This window comes from Symphodus melops (genome assembly GCF_947650265.1).
Source record: "Symphodus melops genome assembly, chromosome: 4".
NCBI classification, from domain to species: domain Eukaryota; kingdom Metazoa; phylum Chordata; class Actinopteri; order Labriformes; family Labridae; genus Symphodus; species Symphodus melops.
In genome coordinates, this window is record NC_136694.1 from 28,187,161 (window position 1) to 28,205,580 (window position 18,420).

Genomic DNA, 18,420 nt, shown 5'->3' on the forward strand with positions numbered 1-18,420 from the left:
TCTTCATACTGTCTCTGGTGTGTCGTCCACAGATCCGGCTTCAGGTGTTGACTGTTGACAGGAGGCCTTAAAGTCAGTCAGCTCTCAGGCTGCTCCTCTTCTCTTCACACATCCACATTGCACTTTACACATCCTTCTTTTGACTCATTGTACTTCGATGTTTTATATCAACGTGTAATGAAAGTTGTGTTCTGATTTCATAACTCTGTTTTTGTTCTGATTTGACTCCTCGGCTTTGTTCAGACTGCCATCGAAATCCGATTTTACCGCAGATCAGATCAGAATCCGATCTAACTGACCGACTGATCCACATTACAAATAGATAGATAGATAGATAGATAGATAGATAGATAGATAGATAGATAGATAGATAGATAGATAGATAGATAGGTAGGTAGGTAGGTAGGTAGGTAGGTAGGTAGGTAGGTAGGTAGGTAGGTAGATAGATAGATAGATAGATAGATAGATAGATAGATAGATAGATAGATAGATAGATAGGTAGATAGGTAGATAGATAGATACTTTATTGATCCCGAGGGAAATTCAAGGCATCCAGTAGCAGTATACAGACAGGCAGGACACCAGACATTAGTTACAAATATGACCTGCAAGTGACCAGATCTGATCTCAGTTTGGTCTGATCCACATTCATTTCTATGGTAACAGGTGACACCAAGGAAACACAACAACAAAATGGATGACAGAGAAACATCTATTTCTGATGTAAACATTGTGTGGAGCAGTCTGTCCACAGGCTTGTTTTACTCCATGTTTGATTTTATTCTTGCTGTTTTTTTTTCCTCTGACCAAAGTTAACTTCCGGCTTGTTGGATCTACGTCGTTGTTATTGCAGATTTTGTCACGTTGAGAGAGTCACAGAAGCCACGTTGAAGAGAATGGACGGTCAGATTTTTTTGGGATCTAAAGGAATCAGATTTGAATCGCATTTGAAATCACCTCCTCAAGTGGTTTGAATCAGATTTTTTTTAAAATCAGATCTCATGTGGCTTCTTGTTTCCAGACTGGCAAAAAACACAAACTACATGCGATCTGGATGAGCTAAAAAAAGATTTGGAGGTGTTGGAGGTGTTGTCCTTGTCCTTCATGTTGTCCTTGTGTATGTCTTCATCAGTCTGCTGCTGCTGCAAAAACATTTTTTTCCCTTGTGGGACAATTAAGAATCTGAATCTTTAAATGTTGTTTTTTCCCGTTAAACCAGGGCCCCCCTGAACGCACCATCAGTTGTCTGCATAACTGTAAATCTGAAACATGCAAGTCGCTCACAGACAGATGAGTCCAATGCAACACAAACACGCCATCGTCAGTGCATCGACCTGTAAGAACTACCTGTCAATCATTGAGCTTAGTATCTCACTTGAGAGTGTCTTGTTTAAGTAACTTAGTAAACATTGTTAGCGACCAAGTGTCTGTAAAGATTATTAAAAGAGAAAATGACACACCAGAAAGATTTCAATCGGACAATCTTTGTTTATTCAAAGAGCCACAGATGATCCTGAAGATCACGTCATGAAGGAAAGGTTGTCTTTATAAAAGACGAGACAACATTGAGAAGGATTCACAAACAGGTCAATCATCATTTTCAAAATAGAAAACCGGATTTGCTTTGAATAAAAAAAAGCAAGACATTAAAAAAAAAAATCTTCAAACAGATCTGAATCTTCTGATCTCAGCAGGTTCAAACTGCTGAATACATAATGAGCCATATATGACATGACAGTCACTGACTGAGTGATTTAAAGACACCTTTTAAAAATAAAAGATATACCGTAAATTCCGGACTATAAGCCGCTACTTTTTTCTCACACTTCGAGCACTGCGGCTTCTACTCCGGTGCGGCTAATGCATGGATTTTTTATGGGGGACAATGAGCTTCTGCCGCAAAAACATTTGACTTCGTCACGTCGGATCTTAATATCAGTCATTTTGCGCTTCATGCACGCACCCTCATCATGGAAAACACACAGAGAAATACATATGATGCAGCTTTCAAGTTAAAGGCGATCGACCTGGCTGTCAAAGAAGCTAACAGAGCTGCTGCACGTTAAGATGACACTGACAGCGACAACAGAGACTGAGGAAGTGAGTAATGAAGTCATTCTGAGGCAGTGAATGGATGGACTTTTTCTTGTGAAATATATTACGGTCATCTTTTTCATCAGCCGTGTTACAGACACCGTCGGCTAGGCTTCGTATTGTAACGGTTCATGTTGTAAAGTCAGTAGTTGATAATGTGTTCATAATTCCGATTATGTGGAGAGTCAGTGAATGCACCAGCGAGAACGTGTTGAGTGGCTGTATGAGAGAACGCTGGGGGAGAGAGTTGGATTGTTACGGCAAGTTATGTGTTGCTCTCTGCTGTAAACGGCGTGGTCACGGCCGACAGTGATCGGGTTATTAAGTTATTATTTGAACGCTCTCGTCGTCCTTTAACGTCCGTACGGACGCTACAGTATTTGCGGATGTTACCGGTAGCCTACGTCTGTGTAAATAGCTCTTGTTATAGCGTGGACACCTGCGGCTTATAATCAAGTGCGGCTTATATATGTACAAATACATTTATTTGCTTATTTTTAGCCGGTGCGGCTTATATCCAGGTGCGCTCAATAGTACGGAATTTACGGTACATTGATCCTAAAACAGATCATTTAAAAACCGTCACATAACAGTGAACAATGACATCATGATAAACTGACATTATAGTGGACAAATAAAACTTCTGATCAACATGATCAAAAAAGAAGAATCACCATCACATTAAAAACAGGACATGTGGTGAATTGTTAAAGAATCACATGAAACTGTGATGATACAAAGAGTGAACATTTAGATCTTAAAAAAGATCAGTTTTTTCTAATCACAGAGATTAAGGTTCATTATTCAATGTCAGTAAGAACACTGAGATCTAAGAACGATTGCTGATGCAATCAGATGTGAATCATGCAGCCTGCATGAGAAGGGAGTCTCTGTTTAAACTTAAAAGACAACGTTACAGAAATTTCCTCAGGAAATGAACTCATTGAAGCAAACCTTCTGTAAAAACAGAAGAATAAGAAAGAAATATTTAAAAGATTTCAGTCCAGTAATCTTTGACCAATGTGGTCGTCTCAGTTTGTCTGGTAGTAACTCCAGTCTGCAGGTGTCTACCACGGCCTCCAGGGGGCGCTGTTGACTGGACTCTTCTCTTTGGTGATGCTGGTCTGGACTGTGGAGCTCAGAGGAGAGAAGTCAGCCTCTCTCAGGTTCTGTTCAGAGGAAGGCTGCAGCTTGTTGAAGTGGTTCAGCTGTCTTCTTTGCTGCTGCAGTCGTCTGAGGACACAAACTGTCATCTCCAGGATGTCTGCTTTCTCCAGCTTGGAGTCTGGCTCTTGTTTGAGGAACTCTGGACCCAGGAGAGACTTGAGCTGCTCAATGCTGCTGTTGATTCGCTCTCTGCGTAACTTCTCCACCAGAGGCTTTCTGAGCTGCAGAAAGAAAAACAAAACTCATTAGTCAACTTATTCTGGGAAGCATGTTAGAGTAAGAAGACATCTTCAAATGAAAGGTGAAGTTTTGTTGGATCTTGAATTTACCTTGTGGGTCAGAGTCAGATGGTCCTGAGAGTTGGTCACTGCTGCAGTGATTGTAGGTGCCATGTCTGGATGTCTGTGCTGTAGAGGTCTCAGTAGAGAGAATCTGATCTCTGCTGGCTTCATCCCTCCTATTTATACTCCCACATCTCCACATGAATGTGTGGGTTTGGGTCTGACTGGAGTTTCCCACAGTCTCAGCCAATCAGAGAGCTTGTTGAGACAATAAGGCATGTGTGGCAGCAACATGCTGAATGCTCTTATGTCCTGGGGGACAATGATTAGATCTCCGGGGAACAGGTGGGGGACTTAGGAGACACACTCACAGAGCTCTGGGAAAGTGTTGACCCTGTAGAGAGAGAGCAGCTCTGCTGCCTGATGCTGGGATCAACGACTTTGACTCAGCACACGCTCATCCACCTGCACGCTGCACACGTGTGGAACCTGGGGTTGAAAGTTATACATTTGATGTTACTTGAATAAATTAGGACTGAAAAGCTGTGGTTTCTGCTTTATATTTGTTTTTCACACCATAATGTGAAATCATGTTGGTGATTGATCAATAATGAAAGTACTTTTGTAACATACTTTGTCTTCCTCCCCTATAGCCAATGTAATAAATATTATCACTAATGTAATTTAAACAATTAAATGAAAATAAAAAAACATTTGGTTGAGTACTTGTTCTTATTTATCAATATTTTTTGTCCAATTGGTTAAATAATCAACAGCATTTCCATGAATCTTATTTTTTCAGAATAACAAGTTCTTTAACACATAAGTCAGACTTTCAAACAGTATCATAGGCATGCATAAACCCAAAAAACTAAAGGCAATCATCACGCAGAGGTCCAGATGTTGCCTAACAGAGTCATTCGACACGTGCCTTAAAGTCTGTGAGTAACAAGTCCAGCACACTTTCCCACACTGACTCCCTGTATGGTGTGCTCATTGATCCACAAAGGGACTTGTGTGGCAGATGCCGGCTGAGTGTTGTTATAGAAACAGAGCCTGACATCACCAACCATCTGGAGGGAAAGCACGCCATTGGCTGGCTCTGACAGTTTCGCAACATTTGAATTTTTGTGAAATTTAGAAAAAAAAAAAAAAAAAAGGATTTCTATTTCAGATTTTGAATTTTCAATCATTATAAGGTAATCAATTTCCCGTTCATTAGTGAATATGTTACACTACAAAACATTGTCTTCATTAAAACAATCTAGCACTGCAAATTAGGAGTTCTTGTATTTTTTTGGATGGCGGGCATCTGTTTCCTGAAGTGTGCCAATTCCCTCAAGAGGATTACTCGGGTGCTGGTGGGATGGCAGTCTCTCTTTATCGCTACAGATTGAGGATGTAGAGGATTGAGGATACACAAGCAGTGTTTAAGGACCGAGTGACTCTATTTATAAAGCAATTTAGCGGTACTTTAGATATTTATATGTGTTAAAATGTACAGCCTATTTATGTTGAACTCACTTCTTAAGCTGTTTCTGCTTACAGACTACCATTTCACTTAATCTCATTACCAGTCACTCTATTTTACCATTATTACACAACATGTGAAAAAGTAGGTATATATGCTAGTTTTTATGTTTGGCCGTTGTAAATACAATACATCTTGTGTTTCTTCTCCACACTTTCTGTTTATTGTTACACACTTTTTTGTTGTCTTTGTGTTTTGCTGTCAGAACACTTGAATTTCCCTTTAGGGATTTTTTATTTTCTTATCTTATTTTAGATATCTTAATTGTTTTCTTATCTTCATATCAGATCTAAAAATAGATTTATGGAAAAATCTGAAATAATTCCTGGATTTGTTTTTTTGGAATATTTAAAACGTAGAAAGGAGTTTTAAAATTCCCTGTATTCACTGTTTTAATCTGCGCTAAAAGTGTAAATATTTGGGCGGAACATTTGTCACCTGATTTTGTCCACTCAGATTGTAATAACCGAGGTAACAGGAAGAAGATGCCAAATATCTCCCAAAACAACGAAAATAAAATAACTAATAATGGCCAATAAATAATTGGCCACAATTAATCAAGAAGAGAGTTTTCCAGCGTTTTATGACTCATAAATATTACTTATTTTACTCACTTACATAGGCAACGGGTGCAGTATTCGTGGGGATGATATGAGAGTCGTTGACGTAAAAACGGACGTTTTACGTCAACGACTAAATAGAAAACGTCAGAAGTTAACGGCTGACGCTGACCGCTAACGTCCGTCAGGTGCGGCCTGTCAACCTGGAAATAAAAACCGTGACCTGATGCTCCATGTAAGGACCATAGACTGTAAAAATAAGGACTGCCAAGGTGTTTCAAGGATTCAAAGTAGGTAAACTTTTATAATGAGCAAAGAGGTTCATTTGCGTCTCAATAACGACCAACCGTCACTAACCGCCCATCATGTTTAAAGTAGCGACGAAAAACTGTTTGAGACCATTTACTGCTCGTTTCCTTCAGAGTTTTAACGGTGAGTATAACTAAGTTAAAGCTTCATTTATATTATTAGTTTAAACCACATAGCTAGCTTTACTGTATGCCTACTTCCAGTGGTGTAGGCGACCCACTTATTTTTCAGTCTCCATAGAGAACTATACCTACTTCTTAACCCTTTCTGATTCACACCGATTATTGGTCATCACTTTTCAGTAGGATGCTGCATTTTGTTTTTTTAGCATGGCAAAGGGACTACACTCCCTTATTCTTTCTCTGATTGGATACAAGAACTGAATGTGCAAGAGTAGTCTCATATGGCACAATACAAACAGATGCTGTTTATCCTTAGGGATGATATTTTTCATATTCAATCAATCAATCAAACTTTATTTCTACAGCGCATTTAAAACAACCTTGGTTGACCAAGGTGCTGTGCAAGCAAACAAGCACACTATAATGACTAATAATGTATGTGAGAGAGAGAGAGATAGATAGATAGATAGATAGATACTTTATTGATCCCGAGGGAAATTCAAGACTACACAACTGAAGTGAAAGAAGTACTTTTGTAGCTCTGGTGAAAGTTCAGTCAGGATTGGAAGACTATTATTTTGCACGCTTGTTTTATGGTATTTCCTCGTACCATGTCAAATCACTCACTCATCTTCTTGTAATCACTGAATCACTACTGCTCCTTTAACTTAATGTACCGGAAAGAGATTTTTTCAATCAGTGCATTAAAGATGTTTGCTCTCAGTAGAAAAAAAAAATTCTAAAAAGATGTTTGAGTTGGTTTGAATCATGGGAACATTAACAATCTGAAGCAAGGTCTAGAAAAGCTGATCTCTCTTTTAATCTGTCTCTCTTCAGGTCAAAGGTCGGGATCTATTGTCCCACAGAGGCTCTGTGAGTGAGCTTCCTCTGCTTTCCCACACTCTGTCCTTTCACTGCAGGAACAATAGAAGTGTGCCTTATGATGCATCTCATTAGTCTCTCCTCTTTAATGGAGCTCAAACTTAAACTGACAGCTACGCCAAAATGTTGGTGACGTAAGTATTTTTGCAAGGTATATTTCCCCCCTTTTGTTTTGAGGACTTAACTGAATAGATAAAATAAATTAAAAAGCTAGTCATCTTTTGTTTAAATATTACATCATTAATTACGTAATATTAAAATGCATAGTTTATGTTTTATCGTAGACTGTAAATATGAATGGACAAAGTCAGAGTGACGTCAGCTATTTGTTTGTGCAGGGGTCTCTGGAGGCTCATCAGCAGTGTGTGTCAGTGATGACAATATCTAATCAGACCTTTTTTTGGTACCAGGCTGTAAACATGTTCATTTATGTGCATGTCCATGTGTATATGACTTCCTGTGTTCCTGCAGCCAGCGTCCAGCGGACGCTCGACCAACTGCAGGATTTTGCACTTCCATATTGGGTCCATTTTTCAAGACCGAAGGTTGCTGCTAAAATGGTATGTTAAGAAAAATCAATTACTGTATGTGCTTATGAAAATCTTATTTTTCTTAATCAATCCATGAATGACACTTAAATTATTTTTTTAGACAGAAAAGTTGAAGGTTTCTGTTTCATCTCAGTAAAGAAATAAGACAAAATGACTTTACAACAAAGAATTACAGTTTGTTTGTTTATTTAGAAGACGCAGTGAGAAAGATAACGTCTGGATACCAGAAGTGATGATACATCACAACAACAACAACTTGTAGTTTTCTACAAGACACACTGTACTCACAGAGAGTAAAGGAACAACCGTCTTTATAAAAGACAAACCATACACAATATTTGAGGACACAGTCCTCATTGAAACATGTGAATTTCTCACAAAGTATCAAAACATTAAAACACCTTATTTTTCTGAATAATAGAAAAATTGAATTAAAGTCTGAGAATACATGAAATAAAATTCCCACTGGAAACTGTGAGAGTACATCAAATAAACCCTTTTATAATAAAAGGATAAACCTGTTGATCTTCAAATAGATCATTTATCAATAATCACATGAAGTGATCGAAAGTAATGTTCAAGAAATGAACAAGTTAAATTCAAAATAACAATTCTGAAGAGGTAATAAATGCCTCCACATTGTTGCTGCACATGACGTTCAGTCAAACATATCAACATGTATCACATGCAGGGAGTAATAAAAGTATCACAAGAAAAATGTGACGTTAAGAAAACCTTTAGAATAAAGGATCAGAAATGAGATCTTACAACAGATCAGATATGAAACATCAAATAAAGATCCTTGATGACAATATGTCTTCAAAGGACAGGTCAATGTTTTTGATCAGTATGATCAATAATATTAAATGATTACAAATGTAATCAGATCAAATACCAGCTATACATAAAGCACAGTGATATATCATAATTGCAGGTGCAATTAAAATTGGATCATGCAACATGCATGACGAGAATGATGAAAAACATTTTCATAAAATCTCAGATTTTAAGTCCAATAATCTTTGACCAATGTGGTCGTCTCAGTTTGTCTGGTAGTAACTCCAGTCTGTTGGTGTCTACCACGGCCTCCAGGGGGCGCTGTTGACTGGACTCTTCTCTTTGCTGATGCTGGTCTGGACTGTGGAGCTCAGAGGAGAGAAGTCAGCCTCTCTCAGGTTCTTATCAGAGGAAGGCTGCAGCTTGTTGAAGTGGTTCAGCAGTCTTCTTTGAGACTTGATGTTCACCTGCTGACCTGACAGGAAGTGTGTCGTCTCTTGGACACACCTGGAGTATCCCTGATTGACGGCTTGATTCTGATGCTGCTGCTGCTGCAGTCGTCTGAGGACACAAACGGTCATCTCCAGGATGTCTGCTTTCTCCAGCTTGGAGTCTGGCTCTTGTTTGAGGAACTCTGGACCCAGGAGAGACTTGAGCTGCTCAATGCTGCTGTTGATTCGCTCTCTGCGTAACTTCTCCACCAGAGGCTTTCTGAGCTGCAGAAAGAAAAACAAAACTCATTAGTCAACTTATTCTGGGAAGCATGTTAGTGTAAGAAGACATCTTCAAATGAAAGGTGAAGTTTTGTTGGATCTTGAATTTACCTTGTGGGTCAGAGTCAGATGGTCCTGAGAGTTGGTCACTGCTGCAGTGATTGTAGGTGCCATGTCTGGATGTCTGTGCTGTAGAGGTCTCAGTAGAGAGAATCTGATCTCTGCTGGCTTCATCCCTCCTATTTATACTCCCACATCTCCATATCAATGTGTGGGTTTGGGTCTGACTTGAGTTTCTCACACTCTCAACCAATCAGAGAGCTTGTTGGGACAATAAAGGATGCAGCAGGGTGAATGCTGTTAATGCCTGGGGGACAATGGTTAGGTCTCAGGGGAACAGGTGGAGGACTGGGGGGGTTGATGGAGATGCACTCAGAGCTCTGTGTTTATCTGGGAAAGTGTTGACCCTGTAGAGAGATCAGATCTGCTGCCTGATTCTGGGATCAATGACTTTGACTCATCACACGCTTATCAAGCTGCACACGTGTGAGACTGACAGTAAATTGAATCTGTGGTTAAAGAACTGTCACAATGCATGTAATATAGTAATCAATGTTACAATATCTAATCATTGCAGGCACATATTGTTTTTTCATGACAATTAAATACAGTGCGATATACCCATCTTGGCCTACCTAACAAAATACATTTGAGTTTTGGTGAAAAAGTTAATGTTAAATAGCAACACACCTTTTGTCAGAAACCTTCAATGCACTAAAACGTAATATATACAGTTACAGCTGCTTGTGAAATGGTTATTTTATTTTGTTAGATATGTTTCAATTCTGTCCCAGAAATTCAAGATATTTCAAGCCACCCTTTAAATTTTTAAACAATGTGCTTCCCATTTAATGCAGCCAAGAAAAACAAAGGCAATCATCACGCTGCTGTCCAGATGTTGCCTCACAGAGTCATTCGACACGTTCCTTGTAGTCGGTGTGAGTAACACACCGAGCACACTTTCCCACACGGACTCCCTGTATGGTGTGGTTATTGATCCACAAAGGGACTTGTGTGGCAGATGCCGGCTGAGTGTTGTTATAGAAACAGAGCCTGACATCACCGACCATCTGGAGGGAAAGCACGCCATTGGCTGCCTGAGCAGTTTGCAAAAATTTGAATTTCTCTTCAAAGAATTTGAGGATATGTTTTGAAAAAATAAAATAAAAAATAAAATCATAGTTACAATATCCAAACATCCTTGTAGAAGTTTGACCGCTGATATTGATTGGTCCGATTTTTGACGTGTTAAACTGTGAATTCAACCTTTTCACATGAGGGTGGGGGAGGTTTTTAGGGGCGCACATGTGGGCCCACATTTTTTTTAAGTGTGCCAATTCCCTTGGAGAATGATTTGAGTCTGACGGGTTGGGTTGATGATAACACCCTTTTCTGCTCTCTTGGGCTTTATCACAGCCCACTTATTAGCAGAAAACAGACGCATGCCGTTTTTAGAGAATTGATCCCAGCAGTGATAACCAATGTGCTGCTTTGATAAATATATTATTTGGTTTATTAAGTTCTAAATTAGAATTGCATTATAAATGGCAATTAAATGCCAAATTCCCTAATGATGAATAATTAGTGAAGCCTATTATGTTGGGGTTGTAGAGCGTTAAAGCTAGAGCAGCGTAAGAAAGGCTATAATGAAGTTTAGTGACGCAGAGAACATGAAACCTTGAAAAACGCCAGAAGTTAAGGAAATATATTCCAAGTTCCAAGACATAAGCATGAGGCAGCAAAGGAAACGCTTAAGTCTTTCTATTTCATGCTAACGTTGGAGAGGTTCAGTCTGTTGGTGTCATTTGTGCCTCAGGGCTCCTCGAATTTCAGTGTTTTCTTCCCTGTAATTTGACAAACCATGTGTAGTTTCTTTGTTATCGAGTTTTCTTGATCCAAACGCATCCAATTCTCAACATTATTCTGAGAAACACGGGACAGAGGGGTAGGAGTTGGAGCGTCTTTCCTTCTACCCTCATTGTGCAATAACACATGGACACTTTCACTTGTATGTGCAATAATAATCTCAACCAAGTGCAATAATCGCAATAATAATCATTGCCTTTTTTTGGATATTTTTTTCTGCTTCTTCCATGCATATTTTTGGATATTTTTTTCAACGGAAGAGTGTTCTATTATTTATGCTATATTATTCTTTATATTGTTACCTTTTGTTACCTGCTACATTTTTATTTTTATTGTATATGCTGCTGGAACCTAAATTTCCTCGAGGGAGTCATCCCAAAAGGATCAATAAAGTTCAGTCTAAGTCTTAGTCTAAGAAACACATGCTAAGTGTTTTTATGGGAGATTTTTTTCAGTTTTTGTTTTAACACGTTAACAGAGTCTACGTGAAGATGTTAAACGCTCTGATAAAGACATTGACTCTCTCTAAAAGTGATGACATTGTCCAAAAAAAAGATTTTGAATTAGATTCATATCATGTAAAAACTTAAAGACAGTCGTATGATTAAAAGCAGGCCATCGATTTGGAAACTGAGCTCCCTTTTAATCTGCGTCTCTTCAGGTCAAAGGTCGGGATCTTTTGTCCCACAGAGGCTCTGTGAGTGAGCGTCCTCTGCTTTCCCACACTCTGTCCTTTCACTGGAGGAACAATAGGAGTGTGCCTTATTAAGCTTCTCTTTAGATATAATGCCTATCCTCTTTGAAGTGGGACATAGTGGGACAATTTCATTTTCTACTACAGTATTGTATGAAAAGCAGCGGTGACATCGGAATTTCCCCCTGGGAATAATAAAGTTTTTCTGATTCTAATTCTGATCTGATAGTGAGGATTGAACTTTAATTGACAACAGGACCAATATATTGGCGCCGCAGGTTTCTTTGCTCTGTACATTCTCCCATGAGATTTTAGCTCTTAATGAACTACTGTATGTAATGAAGAGTCTTCAGTTTTGTTATTCACCTTCTGGCAAAATCACATGTTTAAATGATATTGAGCTGGATCATTTTTGTTCTGGTCAGTTATTTAAATAGAAATATTCAACCTTATGTGTTTATCATGATCTTTCTTTTTTCAGTCAGTTGATAGAAACGTCGTCTAAAAACTGAAAGCATGTTGAAAGAAAGGTAGAACGTTTGTTTCCTCTTGATGACGAGGTTGAACTCAAATGACATGAAACAAAACATTTGAACATTTGCAGTGTTTGTTTATTGAATCGGGCTGAACTTGCCACAAAGTCTTGAAGCGCCCTCTAGTGGTGATGATACATCACAACAACAACTTGTAGTTTTCTACAAGGCACACTGTACTCACAGAGAGTAAAGGAACAACCGTCTTTATAAAAGACAAACGATGCACAATATTTGAGGACACAGTCCTCACTGAAACATGTGAATATCTTGAAAGGTGTAAAAACATTGTAACTTAGTTTACAAAAAAAATCATCAACATTTGATCTTACAACAGATCACAGTGTTCTTTAGATCATTAAAGTCAGTTGACTCTGTAAATAGAGATATACTGATGTCACTGGACAATTGTGACAGTGAGTTTTAAAACTTGTTTTCACAAAAAGGATAAACATTTAGATCTTACAACAGATCAGATGCAATTAAAAATGGATCATGCAACATGCATGGTGAAATATTATATTTCACAATCAAAAGATATTGTTACTTCATATCATTTGGACATGACATTAAAATAAGCTAAAAACTGCCTTCTGAACAAAAATAAGCCATTTCTGTTAAGTTAAGACGTTAAGAAAGATCAGAAATGAGATCTGACAACAGATCAGATATAAAATATCAAATAAAGATCCTTGATGACAATATGTCTTCAAAGGACAGGTCAATGTTTTTGATCAGTATGATCAATAATATTAAATGATTACAAATGTAAGCAGATCAAATACCAGCTGTACATAAAGCACAGTGATATATCATAATTGCAGGTGCAATTAAAATTGGATCATGCAACATGCATGACGAGAATGATGAAAAACATTTTTAAAAAATCTCAGATTTTAAGTCCAATAATCTTTGACCAATGTGGTCGTCTCAGTTTGTCTGGTAGTAACTCCAGTCTGTAGGTGTCTACCATGGCCTCCAGGGGGCGCTGTTGACTGGACTCTTCTCTTTGGTGATGCTGGTCTGGACTGTGGAGCTCAGAGGAGAGAAGTCAGCCTCTCTCAGGTTCTTATCAGAGGAAGGCTGCAGCTTGTTGAAGTGGTTCAGCAGTCTTCTTTGAGACTTGATGTTCACCTGCTGACCTGACAGGAAGTGTGTCGTCTCTTGGACACACCTGGAGTATCCCTGATGAACAGCTGCTGAGGTCACAGCTTTTTGCTGCTGCAGTCGTCTGAGGACACAAACTGTCATCTCCAGGATGTCTGCTTTCTCCAGCTTGGAGTCTGGCTCTTGTTTGAGGAACTCTGGACCCAGGAGAGACTTGAGCTGCTCAATGCTGCTGTTGATTCGCTCTCTGCGTAACTTCTCCACCAGAGGCTTTCTGAGCTGCAGAAAGAAAAACAAAAATCATTAGTCAACTTATTCTGGGAAGCATGTTAGAGTAAGAAGACATCTTCAAATGAAAGGTGAGGTTTTGTTGGATCTTGAATTTACCTTGTGGGTCAGAGTCAGATGGTCCTGAGAGTTGGTCACTGCTGCAGTGATTGTAGGTGCCATGTCTGGATGTCTGTGCTGTAGAGGTCTCAGTAGAGAGAATCTGATCTCTGCTGGCTTCATCCCTCCTATTTATACTCCCACATCTCCATATCAATGTGTGGGTTTGGGTCTGACTTGAGTTTCTCACAGTCTCAACCAATCAGAGAGCCTGTTGAGACAATAAGGCATGCAGTGGATTGATTGCTGTTAATGCCTGGGGGACAATGGTTAGATCTCAGGGGAACAGATGGAGGACTGGGGGGGTGATGGAGCTGCACTCAGAGCTCTGTGTTTATCTGGGAAAGTGTTGACCCTGTAGAGAGATCAGATCTGCTGCTTGATGCTGAGATCAATGACTCTGGCTGAGTACACGCTTATCGTCTTAGTAGATAAATGTGTGAGATTGACTGTAAAATTACATTTAATTAAAATGTGATAATCCAGACATTAATTTGGATAGAACTTGAGGTCAGTCCTGAGACATTCCCTTAAGTTTATGTTCATTTTCTTTCAATCGTCAGTGTTTGCTAATTACCATATTAAACGATAGTAAATACAACAGTAATAGGTGCAAAATCTAAAAGGGATAACTGCATTTTCTCATGCTTTTACATTGAAAAAACAATACTGTCCAGACACTGCTGTAAAATTTCAACAAGAGTGTGTTCCACCTTTTTGGCGCCAAAAATAAAATGAAGGCAATTATCATGGTGCTGTCCAGATGTCGCCTAACAGAGTCATTCGACACGTGCCTTGTAGTCGGTGTGAGTAACAAGTCGAGCGCACTTTCCCACACTGACTCCCTGTATGGTTGTATGGTCATTGATCCACAAAAGAGACTTGTACGGCAGATGGCTGTGTGTAGAAGCAGAGGCTGACATCATCAACCATCTGGAGGGAAAGCACGCCATTGGCTGTTGAGTCAGACAGCCTGTCTTATTGGCACTTTCGTCAAAAACCTCCCAATAATTCCTTCCCTCAAAAAATGTAACTCCATCTTGTCAGAGACCAAACACTGTTCTACGATTCTAACCTCCAGTTATGATCATTTTCGTTACAGACAACCAGGATGAAGAGCAGCTCTGCACGTAGATGGTGGGAGGTTTCCCCTGGGGGTAGTTGTTTTCTGAAGTGTGCCAATTCCCTTCAGAGGATTACTTGGTGGGATAGGACTGCCTCTGTTCAACGTTGTTCTCCTGAGCTTTCCCACACTCCATCTATTAGCAGAAACAAGGCATGTGCCCCCCACACACACACCCACACACCCCCCCCCCCCCCCCACACACACACACACACACACGTATGGAAGTTTTCAGGATCCTGTGCACAAGAACATCAAAGGGATTAGGTGCCTTCAGAATATCAGTGAGACATTTAAGTCAACAACTGGTTCTTAAACAGCTCGTGCAATTAAAAAAAAAAAGTGTATTTTAATAATTATTAGTTGTAAGAAAATGTTTTGGTAAAATGCAACATCTGAGAAAATATCACTGGATATTCAGAACAGAAAAATGGATGAAAAGTGTTTGAACACGTCGACCGTTGCTCGTTAATATTTCCCAGGTGCACTCAGTCAAAAAGCTACTTCATCTACAAAAGACTCTTCTCAAAGTATATACTGTATATTCTTACTTAACCCTCTCCCTTTATGTTTACAGAAAGTAAGAAAAGAGATGTGTTTGCATCACAGTATTCATTACTGTCAGTCATAAACATAAACATACACGTTTAGGAACCCAACTATATAAACGCTCACCCTGCAGGTGGACTGAAGCTGACCTTCAAGAGGAAGAATTCTCAGCGTGGCTTTGAGCGAAAGACATTTCTCCTGAGTTTCACCACTGACATCATTTTCCATTTGAGTGGTGAGTAACTGTGTCAAGTTTTCTTCATTTTAGTCCTACATCGCAACATCAGCTAGCTAGAATGTGTTATTCTCTTCAAAGCACACATCTTTTTGGCACCTCCGTCAAAAGGCTGTCCATCATAAGGTATTATATTGAAGCTAAGTAGTTATTTTGATACTGAGTGCATAACACGTTTTTTCTTTCACTAAGTGATTTATGCCTGTGCTTCTTTTGGTTGTTGAAGTTATTCAGCAGCTAATATTTCCCAGGTGCATTCAGTGGCCTTTAAAGCCCAGTTATATACGAGTCATACCAGTATAAGGGAGATGAGAAAACTTTGTGAAACAGCTAAAACAAAAAATATGAGCAGGTGACAGAAATGAAGAAATGTATCTGCAATTACATGGAGACATCAGCAACTGTAGAACAGACATAATGAATGGAACTGCTAACTCTGCTCAGGTGTCGTCTGCGTCTCTCTTTTAGACTCCCTAAACCAAATAAGGGCAACTTAAAGCAGGTGTATGTGCCTTTTACCCCCTATTAGTTTATGAACCGCAGATGAACAGCCATCTGTATGAAAAAGAGAAGCCTTTCCAGTTGGGACCTTTTAAAGGATGCATCTTTTACTTTAACTAAACATTCATGATGAACTAAGCATCCTCGGCTGAAGTCGGCAAAAAGGGCGTTAACGCCTCGGAGGAAAGGACGTTATCCTGAGACATTTACCAGCCACCCTCAATGATCTTCTCAAGTGTCAGTGGTAAGAAACATCACAGTTATTTAATAATGAATGTTGATATTAATAGAGTACTTACATATTGCATTCTGTCTTGCCTTATTTTGTTAGGTATGTTAATGCTTGACTTAGTTCTGCTCGGTACCCAGGAGTGTTAATTCCTCTCAGTGCGATCGAAGTTTCTCTTATAAAATATTTCTCAGGTTATTTCTGATTTAATATTGCCAGTTTAAGAACTTGTACGGAGTTTATCAGCTTTTTTATATTTCAAAGCTGCAGTATTGCGAAACACGTCCTTCATGGCAATTAAGTGTAGTCACTATCCTAAAATGTATTTCAGCAGGTCAAATATATCAGTAAAACTGACAGAGCACTGTGCGCTCTCTGGATTAAATGAAATTATTGTTTTAAATATATTTAAGATCATTTTTGTAAGAGGACCACTTGCAACCAGATGTTTGTTGTAAGGCAAGTTCTCGATATGAAAGCTGAGCTCCCTTTTAATCTGTCTCTCTTCAGGTCAAAGGTCTGGATCTATTGTCCCACAGGGCTCTGTGAGTGAGCTTCCTCTGCTTTCCCACACTCAGTCCTTTCACTGCAGGAACAATAGAAGTGTGCCTTATTATGCATCTGTTTGGATACCATGTCTGCCCTCCTTAAATACATGCATTGTAAACATTCTTTACATCAAAACACCGTAAGATGATCTAAATGTCAGTGTTACAAAGATGTAAATAAGGTCTACTTACATTATTCACCTTCGGAGATATCGTAGTAAAACTCTGGTTTTTGGTGTTTGTACTGGTAGATTGTACAGGGGAAAGGTGTTACATTATGTTTTAACCCTTTACAGGGCACGTATTGAAATACTTTGAAATTCAACCTCACGGTGTTATTCAGAGACATTACAGAACTTTATTTCTGTTATAACATTTTTCCAAAAATTGTAATTGTAATAAACAATGACAAAGTTACCATATTTGGTTCAAATGCTACAATAGCAGGATCAGTGACGTAGGGTGATCTCTTCTGATTGGCTAAGTGAGGATCACATGCTTCTCCACCTTACTGAGTTGCAGAAGGCTGGCCATATGAAATGTTTGTGGAAATTACCAAAAATAGTCACTTTCCCTATAAAGGGTGAACAATTGTTTCATTAACAAGTGAATGACACTTCTTTAAATTATTGGATGTAACAAAAGTGGTAGAACTTTTCTTTCATTTTCAGAAAGGTGTAAGACATAATGACATCCAAAAGTTTTACAGTTTCAAGTTTTTGTTTTATTCAGCAAGACACGATGAGCTGAGAAGTTTCAAAGCTCCTTCTAATGGTGATGATACATCACAACAACAACAACTTGTAGTTTTCTACAAGGCACACTGTACTCACAGAGAGTAAAGGAACAACCGTCTTTATAAAAGACAAACGATACAGAATATTTGAGGGCACAGTCCTCACTGAAACATGTCTTTTTCTTTAACAAAACACAGGCTTAATCAAGACCTGACCTTACAATAGATCAGTCACATGTATTCATATCCCAAGAATTCAATAAACTTACCAAAATATGAAAAATAACCACTGCCACAAGACAACTGTGACAGTGTGACATTGAACAAAGTGTTTTATAGTTACGATACACATGTTGATCTTAAAACAGATCGTTTTGTTGAATCACAAAAAGTGATTAAAAGTTTAGGATTAAAAACATTCATTGAATGAAAAGTTAATTATTATAATTATCCTGAAAGGCCTCCACATTGTTGCTGCACATGATGTGCAGTCAAACATATCAACATGTATCACATGCAGGGAGTAATAAAAGTATCACAAAAGAAATGTGACGTTAAGAAAACCTTTAGAATAAAGGATCAGAAATGAGATCTTACAACAGATCAGATATGAAATATCAAATAAAGATCCTTGATGACAATATGTCTTAAAAGAACAGGTCAATGTTTTTGATCAGTATGATCAATGACGTTAAATGATTACAAATGTAACCAGATCAAATACCAGCTATACATAAAGCACAGTGATATATCATAATTGCAGGTGCAATTAAAATTGGATCATGCAACATGCATGACGAGAATGATGAAAAACATTTTCATGAAATCTCATAGATTTCAGTCCAGTAATCTTTGACCAATGTGG

General features: G+C 38.7%; 4 protein-coding genes across 18 annotated transcripts in view; 1 reads left to right on the top strand and 3 right to left on the bottom strand.

Annotated features, from left to right (window-relative positions):
• Positions 1 to 1,783: 1,783 nt before the first annotated feature.
• On the bottom strand, positions 1,784 to 5,870 carry LOC306822786 (transcription factor HES-4-like). 2 transcript variants are annotated; one of them, XM_079342006.1, is made up of 3 exons: positions 5,512 to 5,870; positions 3,591 to 4,031; positions 1,784 to 3,482 (listed from the first exon to the last, which is right to left on the bottom strand). In XM_079342006.1, the coding sequence occupies exons 2-3, from the start codon at positions 3,711 to 3,713 to the stop codon at positions 3,162 to 3,164; spliced, it is 444 nt and encodes a 147-aa protein (XP_079198132.1). In that variant the 5' UTR covers positions 3,714 to 4,031; positions 5,512 to 5,870; the 3' UTR covers positions 1,784 to 3,161. The 2 variants fall into 2 exon arrangements, with proteins under 2 accessions (XP_079198132.1, XP_079198133.1); XM_079342007.1 differs by lacking the exon at positions 5,512 to 5,870 and having other exon boundaries at positions 1,787 to 3,482; positions 3,591 to 4,281.
• A 35-nt stretch (positions 5,871 to 5,905) lies between these two features.
• The window catches only part of atrip (ATR interacting protein), a 66,842-nt gene continuing 54,327 nt past the window's right edge, over positions 5,906 to 18,420 (top strand). For 4 of the 14 annotated variants that reach the window (XM_079341954.1, XM_079341957.1, XM_079341955.1 and 1 more), the window contains exons 1-4: positions 6,739 to 7,080; positions 7,418 to 7,506; positions 14,737 to 14,910; positions 15,440 to 15,541. The gene's annotated coding sequence lies outside the window, so the exon portion shown is untranslated. Of the gene's footprint in view, positions 5,924 to 6,737; positions 7,081 to 7,417; positions 7,507 to 14,736; positions 14,911 to 15,439; positions 15,542 to 16,050; positions 16,287 to 16,781; positions 16,817 to 18,420 lie in introns of those variants that run through there. The other 10 variants (XM_079341964.1, XM_079341966.1, XM_079341956.1 and 7 more) reach the window with 10 other exon arrangements.
• LOC306822790 (transcription factor HES-5-like) lies at positions 8,574 to 9,208 on the bottom strand (the record flags this gene model as incomplete). Its single annotated transcript, XM_079342010.1, has 2 exons — positions 9,099 to 9,208; positions 8,574 to 8,990 (listed from the first exon to the last, which is right to left on the bottom strand). The coding sequence occupies exons 1-2, from the start codon at positions 9,159 to 9,161 to the stop codon at positions 8,574 to 8,576; spliced, it is 480 nt and encodes a 159-aa protein (XP_079198136.1). The 5' UTR covers positions 9,162 to 9,208.
• Positions 13,075 to 14,700, bottom strand: LOC306822776 (transcription factor HES-5-like). Its single transcript, XM_079341992.1, has 2 exons — positions 13,635 to 14,700; positions 13,075 to 13,526 (listed from the first exon to the last, which is right to left on the bottom strand). Exons 1-2 carry the CDS (start codon positions 13,755 to 13,757, stop codon positions 13,107 to 13,109), a joined length of 543 nt encoding a protein of 180 aa, XP_079198118.1. The 5' UTR covers positions 13,758 to 14,700; the 3' UTR covers positions 13,075 to 13,106.